The sequence below is a fragment of the Rhinoderma darwinii genome, chromosome 12 (genome assembly GCF_050947455.1).
Source record: "Rhinoderma darwinii isolate aRhiDar2 chromosome 12, aRhiDar2.hap1, whole genome shotgun sequence".
Classification (NCBI taxonomy): Eukaryota; Metazoa; Chordata; class Amphibia; order Anura; family Rhinodermatidae; genus Rhinoderma; species Rhinoderma darwinii.
The window spans coordinates 6,399,133-6,423,733 of NC_134698.1; the positions used below are offsets into that span (position 1 = coordinate 6,399,133).

General features: G+C 47.4%; 1 protein-coding gene and 1 long non-coding RNA gene across 2 annotated transcripts; one reads left to right on the top strand and one right to left on the bottom strand.

Moving 5' to 3' along the window:
* Window positions 1-25: 25 nt before the first annotated feature.
* Window positions 26-8,887, top strand: LOC142664285 (uncharacterized). The gene is made up of 3 exons (XR_012851254.1): window positions 26-201; window positions 6,543-6,730; window positions 8,707-8,887. It is a non-coding gene; the product is annotated as an uncharacterized LOC142664285 (long non-coding RNA).
* Window positions 8,888-13,079: 4,192 nt separating this feature from the next.
* On the bottom strand, window positions 13,080-24,387 carry HDGF (heparin binding growth factor). Its single transcript, XM_075844556.1, has 7 exons — window positions 23,959-24,387; window positions 16,077-16,153; window positions 15,811-15,949; window positions 15,601-15,684; window positions 14,884-15,087; window positions 14,402-14,599; window positions 13,080-14,265 (listed from the first exon to the last, which is right to left on the bottom strand). Exons 1-7 carry the CDS (start codon window positions 24,043-24,045, stop codon window positions 14,257-14,259), a joined length of 798 nt encoding a protein of 265 aa, XP_075700671.1. The 5' UTR covers window positions 24,046-24,387; the 3' UTR covers window positions 13,080-14,256.
* Between the last annotated feature and the right edge of the window lie 214 nt (window positions 24,388-24,601).

Sequence of the window (24,601 nt, forward strand, 5' to 3'; positions counted from 1 at the left end):
GATAGTATTATGACATCACCATGACACCAGGTGCAGCCGAGCTCCAGGGATTTCCTTGTCAGTGATCTCTGTGAAAAACATCAGCGAGCTAAGATAACAATATGGCTGACAGGAGGCGCCAATCACGTAAACTAAGACCGCGCATACCCCGCAGTAAGAGAAGGCTCATTGCATACAAGAGAACCAAAGCCGGCCGCATCGGTAACGCAAATTATTATCCATTACACCCCCCAAGTTACCTAAACAGTAGCTGTACGGCCATGACTGTATATTGTGCAGCCCAACTCTGCCTTGTGACTGACGGGGGGCGGGATGGGTTTGTGTAATCATACGCCATGGCGTCCGCTGTTGCTAAGGTCTGAAGATATCGGGCAATAGTCCCAAGATATATGTTATGCCCAGGGGCGTAACTAGGAAAGACTGGGCCCCCTCCCCTCCCCTGGGTGTCACACAACCCCCCTTGTAGATAGTGCCTTTTTTACAGGCCCCCCCCTGTAGATAACGCCATACAGCCCAACCTGTAGATAGCGCCAAACAGCCCCCCCTGTAGATAACGCTATACAGCCCCCCTGTAGATAACGCTATACAGCCCCCCCTGTAGATAACGCTATACAGCCCCCCTGTAGATAACGCCATACAGCCCAACCTGTAGATAGCGCCAAACAGCCCCCCCTGTAGATAACGCTATACAGCCCCCCTGTAGATAACGCCATACAGCCCCCCTGTAGATAACGCCATACAGCCCAACCTGTAGATAACGCTATACAGCCCCCCCTGTAGATAACGCTATACAGCCCCCCCTGTAGATAACGCTATACAGCCCCCCTGTAGATAACGCTATACAGACCCCCTGTAGATAACGCTATACAGCCCCCCTGTAGATAACGCCATACAGCCCAACCTGTAGATAGCGCCAAACAGCCCCCCCTGTAGATAACGCTATACAGCCCCCCTGTAGATAACGCCATACAGCCCCCCTGTAGATAACGCCATACAGCCCAACCTGTAGATAACGCTATACAGCCCCCCCTGTAGATAACGCTATACAGCCCCCCCTGTAGATAACCCCATACAGACCCCCTGTAGATAACGCCATACAGCCCCCCTGTACATAACGCTATACAGCCCCCCTGTAGATAACGCTATACAGCCCCCCTGTAGATAACGCTATACAGCCCCCCCTGTAGATAACCCCATACAGCCCCCCTGTACATAACGCTATACAGCCCCCCTGTAGATAACGCTATACAGCCCCCCTGTAGATAACGCTATACAGCCCCCCCTGTAGATAACCCCATACAGCCCCCCTGTAGATAACGCTATACAGCCCCCCCTGTAGGGAACGCTATACAACCCCCAAAAAAAATCCGACCTATAGTGTGTCCTACAAAAGACATGTATCCCCTCTCCACAGGATCTCCACAGGTGAGGGGATACATGTGTGATCGCTGGCAGCGATAGGGAGAACGGGGGACTGAAAGTCCCCCGAAGTTCTCCATGACAAACCTCGGACTTCCGGGGTCTGCGCAGCTCAATAAAAATGAAAGGAGCGCGGGTCACGCATGCGCACAAGCACGACCGGCGCTCCATTCATTTCTACGGAGCTGCCGACACAGACCCCGGAAGTCCCAGGTTTGTGATGGAGAACTTCAGGGGACTTTCAGTCCTCCGTTCTCCCTATCAATGCCAGCGATCACACATGTATCCCCTATCCTGTGTATATCCTGTGGAGAGGGGATACGTGTCCTGTGGAGAGGGGATACGTGTCCTGTGGAGAGGAGATACGTGTCCTGTGGAGAGGGGGATACGTGTCCTGTGGAGAGGAGATACGTGTCCTGTGGAGAGGAGATACGTGTCCTGTGGAGAGGGGGATACGTGTCCTGTGGAGAGGAGATACGTGTCCTGTGGAGAGGGGATACGTGTCCTGTGGAGAGGAGATACGTGTCCTGTGGAGAGGGGGATACGTGTCCTGTGGAGAGGGGATACGTGTCCTGTGGAGAGGGGATACGTGTCCTGTGGAGAGGGGATACGTGTCCTGTGGAGAGGAGATACGTGTCCTGTGGAGAGGGGGATACGTGTCCTGTGGAGAGGGGATACATGTCCTGTGGAGAGGGGATACGTGTCCTGTGGAGAGGGGATACGTGTCCTGTGGAGAGGGGATACGTGTCCTGTGGATAGGAGATACGTGTCCTGTGGAGAGGGGATACGTGTCCTGTGGAGAGGAGATACGTGTCCTGTGGAGAGGAGATACGTGTCCTGTGGAGAGGGGATACGTGTCCTGTGGAGAGGAGATACGTGTCCTGTGGAGAGGGGATACGTGTCCTGTGGAGAGGAGATACGTGTCCTGTGGAGAGGAGATACGTGTCCTGTGGAGAGGGGATACATGTCTATTGTTTAATGGCAGAGCGGGGAGATACCTCCATTATCTGCGCGCTGTAGCAGCCATAGCGGCAGTTAGCGGAGCCTCCGGCCATGGTGGGGGTCCGTGCCGGCGGGCGACACAGGCCCACTCATGCTGCGGGCCCCGTAGCAGCAGCTACTGCTGCTATAGCGGTAGTTACGCCACTGGTTATGCCCCCAACCCCCAAAATGTATAATGTGTATATATATATATATATATATATATATATATACACATATATATATATATATATATATATATATATACATACATATATCAGAGACAGCATATCTATAAGACTACAACCTCATAGCTCTGCCACTGGATAGGATTAGCTACCGGGCCCAACAGGCAGTATCACACATGATAGGATTAGATACACATTTTAGCAGACAGGATAGGCTTAGATACACATCTTAGCATACATGATAGGATTAGATACACAGCTCAGCAGACAGTATCACACATGGTAGGATTAGATACAGGACTCAGCTGACCGTATCACACATGATAGGATTAGATACGCAGCTCAGCAGACAATATCACTCATGATAGGATTAGATACACAGCTCAGCAGCCAGTATCACACATGATTGGATTAGATACACAGCTCAGCAGCCAGTATCACACATGATTGGATTAGATACACAGCTCAGCAGACAGTATCACACATGATAGGATTAGATACACAGCTCAGCAGACAGTATCACACATGATAGGATTAGATACAGCTCAGCAGACAGTATCACACATGATAGGATTAGATACACAGCTCAGCAGCCAGTATCACACATGATAGGATTATATACACAGCTCAGCAGACAGTATCACAGATGATAGGATTAGATACGCAGCTCAGCAGACAGTATCACATATGATAGGATTAGATACGCAGCTCAGCAGACAGTATCACACATGATAGGATTATATACACAGCTCAGCAGACAGTATCACACATGATAGGATTAGATACACAGATCAGCAGACAGTATCACACAAGATAGGATTAGATACACAGCTCAGCAGACAGTATCACACATGATAGGATTAGATACACAGCTCAACAGACAGTATCACACATGATAGGATTAGATACACAGCTCAGCAGACAGTATCACACATGATAGGATTAGATACACAGCTCAGCAGCCAGTATCACACATGATTGGATTAGATACACAGCTCAGCAGACAGTATCACACATGATAGGATTAGATACAGGTCTCAGCAGACAGTATCACACATGATTGGATTAGATATAGGGCCCAGCAGACTGTATCACACATGATAGGATTAGATACATGGCTCAGCAGACAGTATCACACATGATAGGATTAGATACACAGCTCAGCAGACAGTATCACAGATGATAGGATTAGATACGCAGCTCAGCAGACAGTATCACACATGATAGGATTAGATACACAGCTCAACAGACAGTATCACACATGATTGGATTAGATACACAGCTCAGCAGACAGTATCACACATGGTAGGATTAGATACAGGACTCAGCTGACCGTATCACACATGATAGGATTAGATACGCAGCTCAGCAGACAATATCACACATGATAGGATTAGATACACGGCTCAGCAGACAGTATCACACATGATAGGATTAGATACACAGCTCAGCAGCCAGTATCACACATGATTGGATTAGATACACAGCTCAGCAGACAGTATCACACATGATAGGATTAGATACAGGTCTCAGCAGACAGTATCACACATGATAGGATTAGATACACAGCTCAGTAGACAGTATCACACATGATTGGATTAGATATAGGGCCCAGCAGACAGTATCACACATGATAGGATTAGATACAGCAGCTCAGCAGATAGTATCACACATGATAGGATTAGATACGCAGCTCAGCAGACAGTATTACATATGATAGGATTAGATACGCAGCTCAGCAGACAGTATCACACATGATAGGATTATATACACAGCTCAGCAGACAGTATCACACATGATAGGATTAGATACACAGATCAGCAGACAGTATCACACAAGATAGGATTAGATACACAGCTCAGCAGACAGTATCACACATGATAGGATTAGATACACAGCTCAACAGACAGTATCACACATGATAGGATTAGATACACAGCTCAGCAGACAGTATCACACATGATAGGATTAGATACACAGCTCAGCAGACAGTATCACAGATGATAGGATTAGATACGCAGCTCAGCAGACAGTATCACACATGATAGGATTAGATACACAGCTCAACAGACAGTATCACACATGATTGGATTAGATACACAGCTCAGCAGACAGTATCACACATGGTAGGATTAGATACAGGACTCAGCTGACCGTATCACACATGATAGGATTAGATACGCAGCTCAGCAGACAATATCACACATGATAGGATTAGATACACGGCTCAGCAGACAGTATCACACATGATAGGATTAGATACACAGCTCAGCAGCCAGTATCACACATGATTGGATTAGATACACAGCTCAGCAGACAGTATCACACATGATAGGATTAGATACAGGTCTCAGCAGACAGTATCACACATGATAGGATTAGATACACAGCTCAGTAGACAGTATCACACATGATAGGATTAGATATAGGGCCCAGCAGACAGTATCACACATGATAGGATTAGATACAGCAGCTCAGCAGATAGTATCACACATGATAGGATTAGATACGCAGCTCAGCAGACAGTATTACATATGATAGGATTAGATACGCAGCTCAGCAGACAGTATCACACATGATAGGATTATATACACAGCTCAGCAGACAGTATCACACATGATAGGATTAGATACACAGATCAGCAGACAGTATCACACAAGATAGGATTAGATACACAGCTCAGCAGACAGTATCACACATGATAGGATTAGATACACAGCTCAACAGACAGTATCACACATGATAGGATTAGATACACAGCTCAGCAGACAGTATCACCCATGATAGGATTCGATACACGGCTCAGCAGACAGTATCACACATGATAAGATTAGATACAGGGACCCAGCAGACGGTATCACACATGATAGGATTAGATACAGGGACCCAGCATTCTTATACTTATCCTCCTCGCTCCTGACTCGGGTCCTCTTCATCCGGGCGCAGATCTGGTCTTGACGCCATTCAGCGTCACGGGTCACGACGTTGTACGCAGTGCACATATCCGGAGACACTGAAAGTGGTCAGCACCAGCGCTGTACCCGGCCCGAGTAAGGAGCGAGGAGGGATAGTATGTGGAGATGTTACTATAGTAACAGGGGCCTGTGTAGTTTACTACATAGACTTGTTACTAGAGTAACGGTGGGTAGACGTGGTACGGGGGGGGGGGGGGTCACAGGCCTTCCTGGCTTCGTGGTCCAGTTGCAATTGTGACCCCTATAGTTACGCCACTGACAGCGGACCCGCAACATGACCTGTAACAATGTACAATGATGACTGTACCGCTGTACTTTGTCTGGTTCAGGACCACCCACTATATATTTACAGGTCCTTAAAGTCCACGCCTTAGTACATCTAGGGTATGGGCTTAAACCGGGGACCCTGGAGAGGAGATCGAAGCGTTTTTCTTCGTTTCTGTCTTCTCTGGTTTCACATACACAGCGCTCAATGTCAATAGTGTGAAAATCAAGCCCGCCAGTGGTCGAGGGACAGACAATAATAATAATAAAAAATAGAAGTAGAAAATAAAATACACCCCCCCCCCCAAAAAAAACACTTCACCCGCCAATCAGTCGTAACGCTAGCCCTGAACTAATCACCCTACAATAGACATGTTATATATCAAAATTGACGGTAGACAATGACGATCACAACTAAAAAGTCTGTTTTAGGGTAAGCGATATTATTACCAGAAAATAATAGCTAAAGCATAAAAAAGCATGTTCTTTTTTTAAAAAAAAAAATTAAAAAAATTACAACTTTAAGCCTAAAAATAGCAAAAAAAAAAAAAGTATAAAAATGAATAAATAAAAAGAAATCTGTATTGGAAAATCTCAAAAAAAATCACATCGCCAGCCCAACAAATAAAACGTTAAAGCTGTTTAACGTGGGGTAGTCTGAACGGTGTCCGGTCCCGAACCGGTTGATATGATGTCATTATTTTTTTTTTTGTAGGTGGGCGGATGCGCTATTACTATCACTATAAAAGAAGGGGATAGATGGAAAGATTCTGCTGCAAATGTCCGACCATCACCCACATCCCGAAGCCCTGAAACGTCTCACCGCCGGCGACCGTCTTCCGTGGAACCGATGCAGCAGAAAATTTGTGTAGGATCATCAATAAAAGCGCTTAGTGATTTGTGGTGTGTTCCCTGTGCGCCGACACGTCATTATTATTATGATCCAGCGAGACGGATCCTTTAAGGAGTCAGAAAACCAAACCTGTAATTTCTTGAAAAAATCTCATCCACACGCTGCGTAAATAACCCGCCGAAAAAACGTTCAAAAATTGACCTGTGGTGCGATTCTTCACTCCGCAGCACGTCAAATCATCGCTGGTTTTCCCTATTAAATTCAATAGGGAGGTAAAATCCGCAACAAAGAGGTATGTGTTGCGACTATCGCGGCGGAGTCCGTTGCAAAAAACGCAAATGAGAAAAAAAACATATTTTGCTTCAGTATTTGGAAGCAAAACCAGTAGTGGAACAAAAACAGAGAAAACCTATAATCAAGATTTGCACCACTTCCGTGTTATGGACCCATTCCTGGTATTGGCTTCCAAATACTGAAGCAAAATACTGACCAGAATACTGACGTGTGTATGAGGCCTCACACTTGGAAACCTTCCTCAGAACAATTCCAAAACAATTTATTACAATGACCACTAGAGGGCATGGTAACACTTTTTCATACCTCAGTGACCACTAGGTGGCAAGATAAGAAATAGAATTCCATTGCAAGACTAAAACCACCATTCTAAAACAAAAACTACAGTGACTATAAGAGGGTATGATCTTCTAAGAAATGGAAACAAGCACATAAAATAGCAGATGGCCAAAGAACTTTATGCTCTGACTGTATATTCTGTATCTTCATCACTGATGTCATGTGATGTCATAATGGAGCTGAGCACGTCACCTGGCTGGTCTTACACGTTTCTGATGCTCCTCCGCCAGACAGTGGTCAACACCCAGGAATATGCAGCTGGAAACAGGAGAGCTACATGGCGCCTACGAGAGACGCAACTTGGAGTTGCCATCTACCCAATCTCAAGATATCAAAGACATCAAGAAAACGGCCCCTGACCGTTCTCACCCCCACCGGAGGCGGTTTCAACTCAGACGAAGAGTACTCGCTCATAGGAGACCTAGAGACGGCAAGAAAGGTTCTTATGACTGAACGTAACAATGTATCATATAGAGACTATGGAGTAAGGCTAGAAGGATGCGTCACCACCGTCATGGACTTCTAGGACCTCTTCATTGAGTGACCAATGTCATACCAGACTGGTCAGTGCCTGTTGATGGATCTTCTATTACCTGACCAGTCCTGTCTGTGACGTTGGTAGACCACATGGCATCCATGACCTGAGACCACCTTGTACCAAACCAATGGCCCCCCCCCCCCGAACCTCTACTGCACCATTCAGATCAACCCTCAGATCACAGGATCATTCATACCAAGTCATATGCTGATGTCAGATACTTCCAGTAACTCTAGTCTATGGGCAGTGCCAAGGAGGTTTGGGTTTTCTATAGAGCAGCCCATTCATTCTGGAAATCCATAAAGGTCCAAGCTCGTGGTCTCTATTCCGATCATATGTATTGGTTGTTGTAACGGGTTAAATTTAGGTCTCTAGATCCCCATTGGACTCTTCCTTGGCGCCTGTCTCCGAGAACATGAGTAATTGCTGCCCAACCTTCTTCATTGATGGGCAAACAAGGTTTCGTTGATAGCGCCTGGTTTTACTTGGGTGTTCTGGGTAGAGGAGGATGGCAAGGAAAGCGTCTCGAGTAGTCTTCATAACATGGCATTCTGAGAAGGGGCATGGCCCCGGATTAGAAAAACAGGACGGCTTTCTTCCCAAAGCAACACCACGCCTGCCCATGGGTTGTGTCTGGTATTGCAGCTCAGCCTCATTGTAGGGAATAGGGCTGAGCTGCAATACCACATACAACCTGTGGAGGTGTGGTGCTGTTCTAGGAAGAAAGCGTCCAGGTTTTCCTAATCCTGGACCTTGAAGGCGAAGACTCTAATACATCACATTATGCCAGGCTGATGCCGATATTGTATTGATGGTCTCTGGGGGTTTACGATCTGATGATCTTCTACATTTCAGGTGGCCGCCTCTGTTATTACTACTGTCACAGACATGTCTAGAAGGACGGGACGGCCTACCGTGGAACTGGAAGCAGAGACATCATGACACATCTATACAAGAGCAATGACAGCACCGGGAACCTATATACGAGTGTCTGCGGCAAATACAGCAATAAAAAGTGACGTCTGGACAAACACAACAGCTCGTGATTCATATAGAGACGGTGCGGAGGACGGGGTAAGAAAAGAGGGACAGCTAAACTTGATAATGACCACTAGAATCGGATTGGTCATCCTTGGCAGCCTCATAGGCCTAATTCCTGCCGCAAACCGGTTCTAGAAATCTGCCTTAGTAGAACCACAGGAAGCCGGGTAATGCGGGCGTAACACAGGCACTAAAATGTGGCTGCGCTATGGCCGGCATACGTTCTTATACTTTTTCTGTATATAAAAATTTAGGGCAAATGTGGAGCTCACAAAGCCAAAGACTAGTATGAAAAAAATATTTAAATTAGGTTTTACTCCTACACATTTTTTGATTTGGACTATCCACATAATTTTTGGAAAGCAGTTACAAGATGATTTTTCCTGTTCTCAGTAGCTCACTTGTTAGCTTTGCCGTATAGACTGGGACAGAATAAGGAGAATCCGCTCATTATCATTAGAGGGTGGGCGATCATGACATCTCTATTGTAGCACTGGAAGTCTAGATAAGGCAGGATAGTAACACTATATACACATATAAGGTCCTGTATAGATCTCCCCTGGTCTCTGGGGGAGGGGCTGTACTCCGTCACTTCCTGGAGACTGTAAAAATAGAGCTGTCAGTTGACTGTCAATTATGTCAGCTGCCATAAAGCGCACACTCCCTGCTGCACGGATTACACAGGAAGGGTGTGTCTACAATATAGTCACACCCAAGGAAATGTAAAAAAAAACCATCTACTTACATCTAATTAAGGAGGCTAAAATGAACACGACACATTCTCATGTAAGGGGGCACTTACTTATTGACATTCAGGCCTTATAAGGAAGGACGTTCTCTGTGTTGCGTCTGCACATGTTCCGTGTGTCCATTTGTTCTGTCATTCCTTTTTCCTGTCCGTTTTTCTCCTCTGGTTCCTGGTTTCACTTTTTTGTATATAGAAATTTTGTGCCAGAGGTACAAATCAAAGCGATCTTGGATTAGGGCTCCCATATGTAAATCAGTGACCATGGATCAGTGCTCCCATGTGCAAATCAAAGCGATCTTGGATTAGGGCTCCCATATGTAAATCAGTGACCATGGATCAGTGCTCCCATATGCAAATCACAGCGATCTTGGATCAGAGCTCCCATGTTTGTATTGGTTTCTTTCTATTGGCTAAGCCGTGTCATGTGACCTCCCCTACTTCCTGGTCTCCGTATAAGACTCAAAAAACACACAAAAGTAAAAAGGCAAAGATTTCTTATTTTAATAATAATCTGTTTATTTGTCCAAAAGATCTGCAGTCTACAGAACTATACCAAAAGCTAAAATTTTAAACAATCGCTTTCATCACAACTGCAAAACCCACAAAAATAAAATAAAAATAAAAGTTGAGGGAAGAATTCTCTGCATGTTACAAATTTATTGATTACATCACATAGCAAGATGGGGAGGGGGATACAGACACTGGCAAGAGCAGGGGGGGGGGGGGATAAAATATAAAACTACCTATAAAATGAGCTAGAAATGACTCTTCCAGGCAATTGATTTGTAATCCGGATTTTTTTTTTTGCCACTTTTTATTTTATTAAAAACATTAGCTACAAAATTACTTTTCCGTTCCATGATGCAAGTAGCCGTGTGACGTGGAGGATTTGGGGCTGCAACCCTTTATTAGTGAAAATGTGATGCTGACACTCCAGATGTGTGGGGAGGGGAGGAGGCTCTGCGGCTGCATCACTAAACCCAATTTTAATATTCACAGCCCACTTAGGCCTCAAGACCCATAAAGCTCAAAAGGAAGAAAAAATAAAATACGGACTATTTTGACCATTCGTGTGACCATTGTTTTAAGATTATATATGTGAGCGATCGTTTGATCGCTGACGACCGACTACGGTGTGGGGAAATATTTTTTTTTGCATGATGGATTTTTTTTCGACCGTGTATTTTCCTGATCTGCAGGTTTGTCTTACGAGCGATTCAACGTACCACATTGTATCCGATCCTGAGCTTAAGTATATGGCCATGTTAGGAGCCGTAGGTCAAGTTTAGGTAAAGTTGTTATTTTAAGACACGTCCACTGCGACAGCGGAGGAGGGGAACTCTGACAATAAGGCCCAAACACTCAAGCCGCATCTAATCTTCACCTCTCCCTCCAAAGGACAGAGTTCTCAAAAACATGGCTTGTTTCTTAAAACCGCACCACACTTGTACACAGGTTGTGTGCGGTACTGCAGGTCAGACCCATTAACTTTTAGAGCGGCGCTGCAATACCAGATAACCCATGGGGCAGGTGTGGCAATGTTTCTAGAAGAAAGCAACCATGTTTTTCTAATCCTAGACAACCCCTTTAAGTTACAAATAATTAACCTGTTGCTCTCGAGTAATGGTTGAACGACAAGTCGCATTAGGCATGGACTGTTTTCGGACTCTAATTAAAGCCATTATTGCTGTATAGAGCCAGACAGGAGATCAGACTGTACAGACTAAGGCAATGCTAGAGGCAGCAACAACGTAACAGTAGGACGCGGTTATAAGGAGTTAAACCTGTGGTCATATAAGACACTAAAAAGCAAGGCACCTTCATGTCAGAGCAACGCGGCCGCCAGAAAGTAAGAAAACGGTGAACCTCTGACGTTACAGGGAATATCCACATATGATCATCAATTTACAGCTTATGTGATCTACAAAAGAAGTTGAGTCACTGTGTACATTACTTATCCTGTATTATACTCCAGAGCTGCATTTGTAATTCTGCTGGTTGCAATTGGAAATAGCCAGCATGTCTACAGACGCATTCCTTACAGTTTGGCACTGCGACTGTGCTGCCAATTACCTGAACAAGCTGTAAGCAGGCACTGAACCAGCAAGTAATGCTAGGAAAGGCGAGGCCTGCAGAATTGTGAATGCAGCTCTGGAGTATAATACAGGATGTAATTGAATTTAACTTTTTAAGCAGATTAAGTCCATATATAAAACCAGTTAAATTCTGTCTGATGATGAGCAGTCACTGCCACCCTGGGCCAAAAGATAAGCAGCTCGGCTGTCTGTACTTTGCAGTATACAGCAGTCCGCTATGTAGTACTGGTAATCTGACGTCAGTCTTCGGGGTCATGCACACGGCGTACAATTCTCTGCAGTGCGTGGAAGCCATACAACGTCCAAGTATTGAGCCTAACAGCGATCCGGGGGGGGGCCGGAGCCCCACACAAGCTAAAACTGTGCAAAGACCATGTATAATAGTCACCAAGATTATAAAAACACCACTCTTATCCATAGGCTGCGTCTGGTATTGCAGCTCAGCCCGATACCCCTGAGCTGCAGTACCAGAAACCTCCTGTAGACAAGAGTGGCGCTGTTCCAGGGCGGGACTTATTTCCTTCAGGACTCTAGCCACACGATAACACAACGCAGAGCAGCCGGGAGACTTTATTTTAATTTGCCAACGTCCGATTTAGACCCAGAACTAGGTCATTGGAGCAGCAGTCACCGGCTCAATGCCCTGGAGGTGCCAGGCTGCTGCGCCAACATGAAGGTGTCACACACGCTGCGGGGAATATTCTACGTTTAGTGTTTATTATATTACAGCCACTTCTTTCAAGCAGGGAGATTCCTTTATATATCTGCAATGTAACTATATACACACACCAAGTATCCACATTATACTAAAGTCTAGATTTATTATTTTTTTTTGGGGTCACCCCTTTTCCTTTCTTGAAGCTGCGATGCTCTGCAGCCGGAAACAAAGACGGTGTATACAACAAAAAAAAAAAAAACATTTATCTGGAGGATCTGAAATAAAACATAAAAAGCCGATACAGAAAAGACAAAATATCCAGTTTTAAAAAGTTCCAACAAGGTAAAAAACACATAATAGGTTAATAGCGTCTCCTTTATACACTGCGGGATCTAGCGGGTGGATAAAAGCAGCTTCTATAGGCTTTATAGGGGGATAAAATAGTGGTACGGTCCACCCTGTATATAAAATATTTATAACTCTACATTAATTGTCAGAAGCGCAGGTTACCGGGGGGGGGGGGGGGGGGGGGGGGAAACATCTTTGGTGCAGCCGGTGGAGGGTCCAAAAAACAAACTAGTCCATAAATCCCCGGAAAACCCATTAATGGTAATTGGATTTGCCCCTAGACTCATGGGGACACCCAGGTTTATCTCTAGGCGCCATCATGGACTAGGGGTAAAAAAAAATTTAACTGCATCAATGGTTGAACATAACCCGTGGCCCTATACAATTAAAGGGGTTGTCTTAAGATTTAAAAAAAAAAAAAAAAAAAAAAAAGGTTATGATCAGTGGGGGTCCGACCACTGGGACCCCCACCGATCATGAGGTTCTCGTTTCTCCGAATGGAGCGGCAGGTCAAGCATGCGCACTGTACTCGAATATCTCCGGCAGCGCCATAGAGAATGGAGTGCACAAGCACGACCTGCCGCTCCATTCAATCGGAGGGACGGGACACCTGTTCTCGGGATCGGTGGGGTTCCCAGTGATCAGACCCTCACCGGTCATTATGTCATCACCTATCCTGTGGATAGGGGATAACTTTTAATCCTGAGACAACCCCTTTTAGGCTTGCTTCACACGGCCGAGTCGGTCCGTATGTCCCGGACGGCACACAGTTCAGGGAGCCGGACTCCTAGCGTCTGTTATCCATGATGCTAGGAGTCCGTCTTCCTGCGGTCCCATACTGTAATGTTTTCAGTACAGGGAGCATCATGGATGACTGACGCTAGGAGTCCGGCTCCCTGAACTGTGCCCGGGACATACGTCTGTATCTCACTGACCGCGTGAAGCAGGCCTCGGATGTATACAGGATCTTAAACGTGGGAGGAAGATTATAGGACGTGTTCCGGCCGGTCAGATTAAGACGCTTTTGCGATCCCGACGTATTCTCGTTCCGGTCAGTGTATCGGAGGAGCTCCAACATTTACAAGATCGTCCAGAATGTTATGGATTAAAAAACAGCACAATAATAATATAAAAGAAAAACCGAATAAAAAAGGAAAAACCTTAGATCAGGCGGCTCGGCCGACGTCGTGAGGACAGAACCTTCTAGAGACATGTGGGTCGGCGCCGGCACTATATACAACAGTATGTGATAGACAGGACCGGCGTCACCGGCTCTAGACAGGTCAAGAACGGTTTTATGTCTCTTATTCGGGTTAAGACGATTGAAGCCCCTGATCTGATGCCAATTTAACAATGATTTTCTTGCTTGGGTTGCAGATATGATGGATGATGAAGTGTTCATTCCCCAGGTTTTTTTTTTCTCTTTTCAAAGTATTTTTTTTTTCTTTAAAGCCCCCACGTCTCCCCGTATAGGAAAAGGTCATCGGGATTCTGCCCAATCAGGAGGGAGAAACTCATTTTAGCTGCAAGAGGAAAAAAATAAAAAAAATAAAAACACAGTATAGCAACAACCCAACGCTGTAAATGTGTTACCGCAACGTGTGAACAGACCCCAAGTCTCCAAACTCTCTCGTATTTGTGTATGGCAGCGTTTCTCACCTGGTCTCTGTTACTAGTTTCTTCTAGGGATTTCTCCTCGGCCTTTTCCTCCTTTTTTAGATCCTCTGTTTCGGCAGGTTCGCGCTTGTCGTCTTTTTTTGCCTCCGGCTTGGGCTTGGCCTCTTCTTTCGCAGGTTCCTTCTTCTCGGATTTGTCATCTCCCTGCTCTTCGTCCGTCTTCACTCTTTTGGGAGAACTCTGCGGAGAGAATGGCCCATGGTTAGAGGATTATTAATGGTCCAGCGGATGTGACCGGGCCTGCACTACGGCAGAAACATAGCGGCATTTAAAGGGTAACTAAAGCTTTAAAAAAAAATGAAAACATGTCAGAAGTTTTGATCGGTGGAGGTCCGAGCGCTGAGACCCCCACCGATCACTAATACAAAGCTGCAGAAGTGTCGCACACAAGGCTAGACTGGACTAGTAAGGAGAAGGTATTCCCCTCCCCCTCTATATAACACACAGCTCTGTATATAACCTACCTCTGCGGCGTCCTCTGCTTTCCGCTTGGCTGCCGCCTTTTCTCCTTTCTCCTTAGATTGCTCGTCGATTACCAACTTCCCCTCCTCGTCGCTGCTGCCGTCGGCGCTCCCTTTCTTCTCTCCGTCATCCTCCGGCTTCTCCTCCTCCTCATCTTCCTCCTCCTCTTCTTCGGCGGCGGCTTCAGCTTTTGAACGTTTTTTGGTGTTGCCTAATAAAAAAAAATAGACAGGAGTATGTAAGACCGAGTGGTGCCCTCTTGTGGAGATTTAATATTACTGCTACCCACGTATGGGGGAGGGGCCTTTATGTAAGAATTGGAGGGAGTATTTTTAGATCAAGGAAACAAGAAGAAATAAAATCCGAGCATCAGCGTTGTGTTAGGCCACGTCGTCACATAATCAGTCCACCCCGGTTATTAAGCGCTTTGTATGGAGAATCGTTCTGATAAAATATAATCGCGGCATCAAACGGGTTTACGGCTGCCCTAAACAGGACACTTTATTGATTATTTATCACCTCCAATACGGCGCTCACCAGCCTGTCACATGTATCAGAGCTCTACCTTGTAACAAACCCTACACCTGTGACGTGATCAGTTTGGGGTGGCAGCCGCCGGATGTAACAAAAAAAAATGCAACCGTTCACAGACAGCAAGCAGAGCGTGAATTGAAATACAACAGGTTAGAAAGTCACAGACATCCTAATCTAAGTAACATAGGCCCCTCTACCTTCTCTCCGTCCTTCGCGGTATCACCGCCACCACCACGTCCGGCAGCTTTTGAACCTTTCTTCCGAGAAGGCTGCGTAATAAAAAAAATAAAAACGTATTGAGAATTAAAGATTAGGAAGAGCCGTCACACCTCAGATAATAAAACAATGACGGGACGGACGAGCGACGGCGGGAAAAACGCGGAGGGGTCGGGTACCTGATATCCTGAAGCTTTTACGGTGGGATTCTTCTCGATTTCCCAGAGTCCCTCGCTGAAACCTTTCCTCTTGTTCGCTTTTCCAAACTTCTCCTTGGTCTCCTCATAGGGGAAGATGTCTTTAGGACCCAGGTAGGCGCTGCGTGACGAGACAAGGAACACAATTATTAGTGGATGTGCCCGGAAGACAGGACACGGCCCCCCCCCCCCCCATCATCTCATCACTGTTCATGCCGTTCTCCCCCCCCCCCCCCCCCAATACGTACGTTTCATGCGTCCCAAAGAAGAAGACTTGGTATTTGTTAGACGAGGACTTGGCGGCGGCTTCCGGGATTTCATCAATCTGGAGGGAAATGAAGACAAGTATTAGGACTATGAAGTCAATCAGCCAGAAAATTATTTGTACTAAATAAGAGGCCAATATAGAAAACAACATTTATAATAAATACATTTAAAAAATTTAATATATAAAAATAAAAATTATAAAATATGCAAAAATAAATAAATCTATAATAATATAAAGAATCCTAAAAAAGAAAGTGAACCAGTCCTGGTCCCGGAATCCACTCTCACGGATCGCTCGAGGTCTTCCCTGGGGAACCACCACCCAGCGCCTGCCTTATAAACCTCTAAGAGTGAGATACATCCCATGTAACGGCTACCCGGTCTCTATACACCCCATAATGCATCAGCGCCCGCATGTTCTCCCCCGGTGTCCTAGCTGTGGCGAATACGCCGACATGAACACAGTAAATGCCAAAGGCCTTTAGGAAAAGCAGAACAAGGCGGACTGTGTGCGGACTGCCGGCAGCACGTGGGCGCATGTCAGTAAGGCCACATGTGCCGCTAAACACCCACCCAGCTACACAATAGACAGGGCAGTGATCTGCTGCAGGGCCAGTGCTGGCTGCGATACTCTGCTGCGGATCAGAGCCGGACATCGAGAAGCGATCGACCACTACACAGGAGAAATCCATCCACAAGAGAGGAAATTCTGTCTTGAGCAGAAGACCTGAGAAATCGGAGCCAGGCTGGTTACTAGGGAAGTGCTCAGCACTTAGGACAGACTGCAGGTCGTCAGGCAGCAAATCCCTAGCAACCAGTCTGTCAGACTCATCCCAAAGAGAGCTGGATTAGAACGGCGTTGACAAGTGACCGTTCACCGGACTGGTCTAGTCTAGTGCAGGCAGTGAAGAGTTAAGTGAGTGACAACCATATTCCCGCAGGACATTATGGGGGACTCCGGCATTACACACTGAACGATAAAGACCACTGAGCCGGACCCCTGGCAGACGAGTCTCTGGACTGTTGGTATCACTTGGACCCGGCTATAGACCGGATGTTGTGCCATCGCCCTCAGTACCGGCGGTCTGCCCCCTTCTTCCCCAGGGATTCGCACATTTGCTCATGCAAGCCGCTTCATATCGCCGTCTCAGTGTGCGGCACATTATGAGGGGGTCACAGAGGGTCTATGACTGCACCCCACCGGCTGTACATCTCTTCAGTCTGATTAGGTTTGTTCCGTGCCAGCAGCCAATGCCATCCTAGGCGGGCAATGCCATCCCTACATCAATTAGGAGCCATGGGAGTAAACGCTGCACTAATCCCACACTTATTACGAACAATGAACCTCATCCGGTTAGACCGAGATTTAATGATAGTTTAGATGTAAACCGGTTGTGCAGTGAAGACGTTGCGTTACACCCCGGACTCTAATCTTCTGCCTCCTTCAATCCCTCCCCGCACCATTAATAGGAGGACCAGTCACCTCTGACACCTCTGTTTTAGTAAATAATTGTATCCCCTGTAAAATAACCATTTAGAAACATTTTCTTAGCACTCGATGTTGTAATGTTCCTCTGTTCTTCCTCCTGGAAACGTATGAATAAATTGACAACGGTGTCACCAGTTGGGGGCGTGTCCCTACACAGACTAACTGTCCCATCAGTACGCTGACAGTGTGTGTGTGTGTGTGTGTGTGTGTGTGTGTGTGTGTGTAGACACGCCCATTTAACAAGGGGAATGGTAACATCCGGTGAATTTTAAGAGGAATAACAGAGGACCGGCACAACGGAGAGCTCTAATTCATGGGGAATACAAGTAATTAGTCAAATAGACATGTCAGGAGAGGCGATAGGGCGGTCTTTAAGTGACATCTCCCGACCCATGCACAAGGAATCAGATAAGACTACGGCTCAAACTATCCTCAAGTACCGGATAACCCCCCCCCCCCCCCCCCGGATTAGTGGCCGCAAAGGCCACACGTCCTACAAAGCCGACCAGTGTCGTATACGACCTCCAGGAGGTCACTTGGGCATCACATTCACCATGGAGTTCAGGGGTCACGCCAACCGTAAATGTACAATTCCCAGCGGGCCCGGACAGCCATTGGCTGGAATGACAAAGCCTTTGGTTGTGAGTGCATGCTGGGAGTTGTAGTTTGACAGCAGCTGAAGGTCGCTGACCCCTGCAGCTTCTAATAACGCAGCCTCATATTGTAATAAAGCGGGCAGAGTATGTGCCAACCCTTCAGCTGCTCCGTGTTCTCAGCTACCTGGCAAGCACCATGATCTAAACAGCCGGAGCTTTTTCGGACCCTGTACCGGATGTGATAAGACGACTGGATGAATCCCAGCCCTCAGTCAATGCTGCTGGAAGTTCGCCACTGGCACGGATAGGATTTCAGGCTGGGGACATTGTGAGCTTTGATCTGCAACAGACTCCATGAATAACACGGGAGACGATCACTTTTTTTTGGAGTTCCCCTTTAAAAGACGTGCAATTCACGATGGACACAATAAAATATGGAGGAAGAAGAAGAACGTACTGATCGCTGATAGAACTTGTGGGAACGTTAATGATCTTCTTGTGGCGACGCGTTTTACTCTACGCAGCCAAGACACTAAAAAAACTGCAGAGCAGAACTCAAAATGGTTCAGCCCAGAGAATTAGCAGATACATATGACTACGCTATTCCCGGGCTGAGGCTCCGCATTGATGCGCCCCATGCACACGACCGTAAAAAACCTCTGTTTTTGGGGACCGCAATTGCGGTCCGCAAAAATTGTCCCATTCACTTTCATTGAACTCGGACACCTTTCCGTAGCGCTACTGATGGGCGTCCGTGCCGTAGAAATGTTCCGAAAATTATGGAACATGTCCATACTTTGTATGGGAGCACGGCCCGAAAATGCGGGTGGCGGTCGGCGGGTGGCCGGCCGTGCCCGCAATAGCTGAGCAGCACAGACCAGAGGGATCTCCTGCACTAGTCATTGGAACGGGGTATATTATATACAGCAGGCTCAGGGGATAAATATTAATTCAAGGGTGTAGCATGCAAATAGGGGTGTGGCCTAAATCTGTCTCTAGGTCACATGTTCGGTTAATCGTGGTTTTGATGTAGGTCATAAACGCTCAGAAATTGACCTGCAGTGCGGAATTTTATTCCTCAGCACACACACTTTCTGGCAAAAAAAAAATAATTCACCACCGTTTGGTGCGCTTTTTCGCGCCCGGAATTCCCTGCGGCGCACAGGACGGACACGCTGCGCGCTATTATGCAGCTTCCCCCCCCCCCCCCGTGTGAACTCAGCCTAGATCAGAAATTCAGCGAAAATCTGGAAAGCCTCGACAGAGTTTCCTTGGCAGCTGCTGTCAAAACAAAAAAAAAATCCAGACTTCTGAGACGCAGCAGCTTCGCGAGACGAAGAAGGTCACGATACTGCGAGAGACGATGAAGATCAGAAATAACCGCACGAGTTACAGCAAGCGACAGACATCGAGGTGACAAGTCCAGAGGGGGAGGTGTCAGCAACCTCCGGCACTCCAGCTGCTGTGAAACTACAACTCCCAGCATGCCCGGAGCCAAAAGCGTCAAGATTCCAGCCAAAATCTGGCAGGGCATGCTGGGAATTGTAGTTTCATAAGCAGCCGGAGTGCGGGAGGCGGCTGTATTTTGGCTCCGAGGTGGGGAAACAAAATTACTTCATGCAGGAAAATGCCATTTCTCAAACCTAAAAGTAGGAAACGGCCGATCATGTAAAAAAGGAACTCCGTTCTGCCGCAGCACGACGCGATTCTTAGGCTACATTCACATGTGGCAGACTTCATGCGACTGAAAGTCACTTCCATACGGGCAGATGGGGCCGTTTCTGTAGCACGTGATGAATGTCTGCAACAAATCTGCTGTGTGTGAACATAGCCTTAGATGGCGACCACTCACCTGCGGTTGTCTAGAAGCCGCACTCTATACTACTGCACCTGTAGAACCCCGGAGTGCCTTGTGCTGTACATTTACCCTCCGGACCGATAGGATATCTAGAATCCAATATGGGTCACCGGAAGAGGACGGGGGGTTATTGCGGAGGTGACAGAACTGAAGCGTTAGACACGAGGTGCCGGCCCGGCGTCCGCTGCACTGTATTCCAGACAACTGTAAAAGTTATTTTAAGGGCTGTAGTTGGCGGAGTCCAGTATTACTACGAGAGGATGAGACACGTCGGCTATTCCCAGAGCTGGGGCCGCCGCCAATATACCACAGACTAACCCGTCCTGCCTCTATATAAGAGTGGCAGATAATCCGTGTTATTCTGACACGCTGCACATACACCATAGAGAGCCGTCAGCCCGGCTGCACATACACCATAGAGAGCCGTCAGCCCGGCTGCACATACACCATAGAGAGCCGTCAGCCCGGCTGCACATACACCATAGAGAGCCGTCAGCCCGGCTGCACATACACCATAGAGAGCCGTCAGCCCGGCTGCACATACACCATAGAGAGCCGTCAGCCCGGCTGCACATACACCATAGAGAGCCGTCAGCCCGGCTGCACATACACCATAGAGAGCCGTCAGCCCGGCTGCACATACACCATAGAGAGCCGTCAGCCCGGCTGCACATGCTTCAGGGGGTCACACAGAGCGGCCCCCCGCCAACAGCTCAACTATGCATTCCTGCATACAGGTCCTCACATACACAAAGCAGAACCCGGCCGGGGGATTGTCCATCAGTAAGGCCTCGTTCACACTGCCATCGTATACGTTAAACATTCACTCGCACTGGTTTATGTGTATACGGCCTTTAATACTGTATGGAATAGCGTAGTCAACCGTACTGTTCTATATAGTGGTACCCCCCCCCCCCCAACGGCCTAGAGGTGCGGGCCAGGTCAGCGTGCAGCGGCTTTTAGGGTAACCAAACTTTTTAAAGAAAACTTTTGACATGTCAGAAGTTTTGACTAGTGGGGGCCCAAGCACTGAGACTCCCGCTGCTTCGTTGTAGCGATCGGTGGAAGCTCTCGGGCGAGTGCTGAGCCGCTTCGTTTACGGATAGTCTTTCCTCGGAGCGGTGTAGGGCCACAGACTTTCTATTGACCCTGTACACCGCTCCGAGGAAAGCCGATCAGAAACAGAGCGGCTCAGTACTCAGCCGAGCGGGTCTGACGATTCGTTTTACCGATCGGTGGGAGTCTCAGTGCTCGGTCCCCTTATTGATCTCGATCTCGCGTTCAGGCAGGTCAATTCCAGACGGAATTTTGAGGCAGATTTTTTTTACCTGCAAAAAACCTTAGTGTGAACAGGGCCTTAAGCAGCTGCACACTTATGACCTGGCCCGCACCTCTAGGAACTACACAGACTATACCCCCCTCTGTATATCACTACTTTTAGGCTAGGGCCACACGGCGACATTTAAACTGAATGTGGCCGCATTGCACGCTCCCATGACCACGACCCGAAAACTTCTTAGCCATGGCCTAAATGTTGGATAAGTCTACAATCCCAAAGAACTCCTCCTGCTACAGGACAAGCTGTAGAGCCCCGATCATACACATTACAGTATAAAGTTGGCGCAGACACTGGTATGGGCCCTCAGATCTCATAATCTTGCGATCACTGGGAAGACCAAACCAAACAGGGTCCGAGCCGGAGAAAACAGATCAGAAGAAGAAAAGATGGAGGAGAGAAGAGCGAAGGAGGAGGAGGCAGGTGAAGAAGCTCAGACCTCTGGATGGCGGCCCCGATCCCTCTAAGCGCGATACTTAATCATCACCGGGCCACAACCAGACCAACGGGGGAGGAGATGACCGCCCCGGGCCCCTCTAACATTACAGGCTCTAGTTATGGTGGAACCGTCAAATAGTGAGAACCAATTGTCCCTCCTATATGCTATAATGGGGGATTGCATTAAAGGGGTATTCCGGCATAGGATCACCTGTGCACTGGACAGGTGTTAGATCGGTGGGGTGCGCCCCTTTAAGAGGTGATTCACGCCACTTGATAAAATCTGGGAGTTGTGCCACAAAACCTGCAAATGAAGCGCACAAATTAGTGGCACCCCGCCCTGCACCGCCCGGTTTTACTGCAGCCGATCTCTGAATAGTACACGAAACTTTCCACATAAAGCGACATCACCCAGGGAAGAACGAAGCGCCGGACGCAGGAGGGAAGGAGTTTTTGGACAGAAGTTTAAAGACACAAACTTTGTTTTAAAAAGGTAACTAAACTTTCAAAAAAAACTTTTGACATGTCAAAAGTTTTTGGAAAACTTAGCTACCCTTTATAATTATATATAACAGGAGCGTTCCCCTTTAAATGCACAGGGGCGCTAATGCACAACAAGGCCTTGTTCACACACAGTTTTTGGATAGGCAGACATTGACTTGCCGGCTTCTATTTGACGCTGTTTTTTGTGCCTGTGGCCATTAAATATAATGCAAAAAGGACTGAAAAAAAAAAACATCTCCAAAACTAGCGCCGCTCCCCCCCCCCCCCGCCCCCAGTGATTTCAATGGGAGGACAGAGGTGGAAACCGCTCGATTTAAAAAAAAAAAAAAAAGCGCGTTTTTTTTTGCGAACGGCCAAAAGCCACCTAGGAATTAAAACCGCTGCTGCCTCCCACTGACATCAATAGGTGGGCAATTTTGGGCGTTCCTTGGCGCAGATTACAACGCGGTTTCCGCATCAAAATCACTGCCAGAAAACTGTGTGATCTGACCCTAAGGCAGGTGAAGGCCCAATTCACACAAAGCTTTTTGGCGTTGATTTTGATGCGGAAACCAGGTGGAAAATCCCCTCCATATCGGAGAACGGGGTGATTTCTGCCGCTTGTGACTATACCCCCTCAAGTTTCGCTAATCACGCCACCGTACCGATCTCTGCGGAACACAAAAAGCGCACAAGGCATGCTGGGATATGTAGTTCCACAGCCAACCACAGAACACAAGTCCCCGTTTCCGCTGCTGGAATATTTAGGGCAGAGTGCATTTGGCTTAGACCTGGGTAAACAGTAAAAGTTGTAGTGTGGATTGGATTTCCCAGCATGCACCACAGCGCAAATATCCCGCAACCTTCAGGTGGAGCACAATATAGCCGCTGGCCCTTTAATTTAACTAAGTACGTAGCAGTAAAACATCTGATACCAAAGCAAATCCAAACTTGTGCCCCATTGCCATGAGTGGATGCAAAACCACGAAGTTCAATGTATTGTTCTCTGTTATCAGGCAGGCAGAGGATAAACTCATGAGTATAGAAAACTCCAAGCCTCCGATCACAAGCTGCAGCGCTGAAGGGGTTAACCAACATGGCCGCCGCACTATTTTTTTAGAATCTCGACTTAAATATTGAAAAAAAACCAAAAACGACATATATATTTAAAGGGATATGTACAGTAGTCAGACTCAAGCCCTATGGTAAGTGAAAGCAGCCAGCTGATTGGTTGCCGAGTGACTACTGAACTTTCTCCCCCCCCCCCTGCACTGGTCACATGTCTGGAGATGATGAGGCCTGTACTCCTCCACACGTTCACACCAGATGTGCGGCACACGAGGGGTCACGTAACCCGCTGCTAACCTAGAACGGCTGGCAGTGCATGCTGGGATTTGTAGTTTCGCCCAGTCCTGCAGCGCTACAGGTGGAAGCCATTGTTTGTGCCCACAGAATCCTACACTATGGAAATCCTATACCACAGGCACCCAGACTAGAGGACCGTATACGGTTTAGACTCCACATATATATTATATACATCATTCGCTGGGCCTCCGGCGCAGGACTACAAGTCCCAGCATGCCCAGCGCCATCTCCACACCAGCCACCAGTTGCTCAGGACGTGTTCCAGACATTACATAAGACACATGAGAAGACGACTTACCCGGGCAGGCCAGTGGGGGTAGCCCTTCATCTTGGCAAACACCAGATCCCCGCACTTGTACTCCCTCTGTCTGTTGGAGCGGGACATGGCGAGGGTTCAGGCCTCGGCGAAGAGTAAGAGGAAAGAGCGGGAAACGCACAAGACACCCAGAGGTGAGGCGGGCCGAAGCAGAGGGCAGGCCCGAGGAGGAAGCGCTGACGGCGGTTGATGTGCGTACTCGAGGACGCGGCGTTGCGGCCTGGATCTAGTGCTGGGAGGGCAGAGAGTCGGTGTCCGGCGCCGATGGGTAGGTGCCCATCCAGTTGTTTGTGTTTGAATCTCTCCTCTCTGGCGTTGATTTGCTCCCTCCTCCGCTCTCCACCTACCCTCACTCTCCTCCTCCTACTTTCGTGTGGTAATCTACTACTCACGCCTGGCCCCTTTTGAAAAATCAGGGACTGGAAGGCTAATTCCCGCCTATCGATTACGTCAACCGCAGTTGGCCAGTAGGAGCGCCGAAGGGATGGATTGTTGCCTTGGAAACCAGATGGCGCGAAATTGACTGTCGGATACGAAACATGCGCAAAAAAAAAATATTTCTAAAATAATGCAGTGACTGACAGGAAAAAATAAAACTAATAAAAATGATAATACTAAAATATTA

Bases quoted from the DNA above. Each gene is read 5' to 3' on its own strand.
- HDGF (XM_075844556.1), bottom strand. From the start codon at position 24,045: ATGTCCCGCTCCAACAGACAGAGGGAGTACAAGTGCGGGGATCTGGTG. The intron at 16,154-23,958 runs GTAAGTCGTCTT...ATTTCCCTCCAG, and splicing joins ACCCCCACTGGCCTGCCCGG to ATTGATGAAATCCCGGAAGC. The intron at 14,600-14,883 runs GTAGGTTATATA...TTCTCTCCGCAG, and splicing joins AAGCAGAGGACGCCGCAGAG to AGTTCTCCCAAAAGAGTGAA.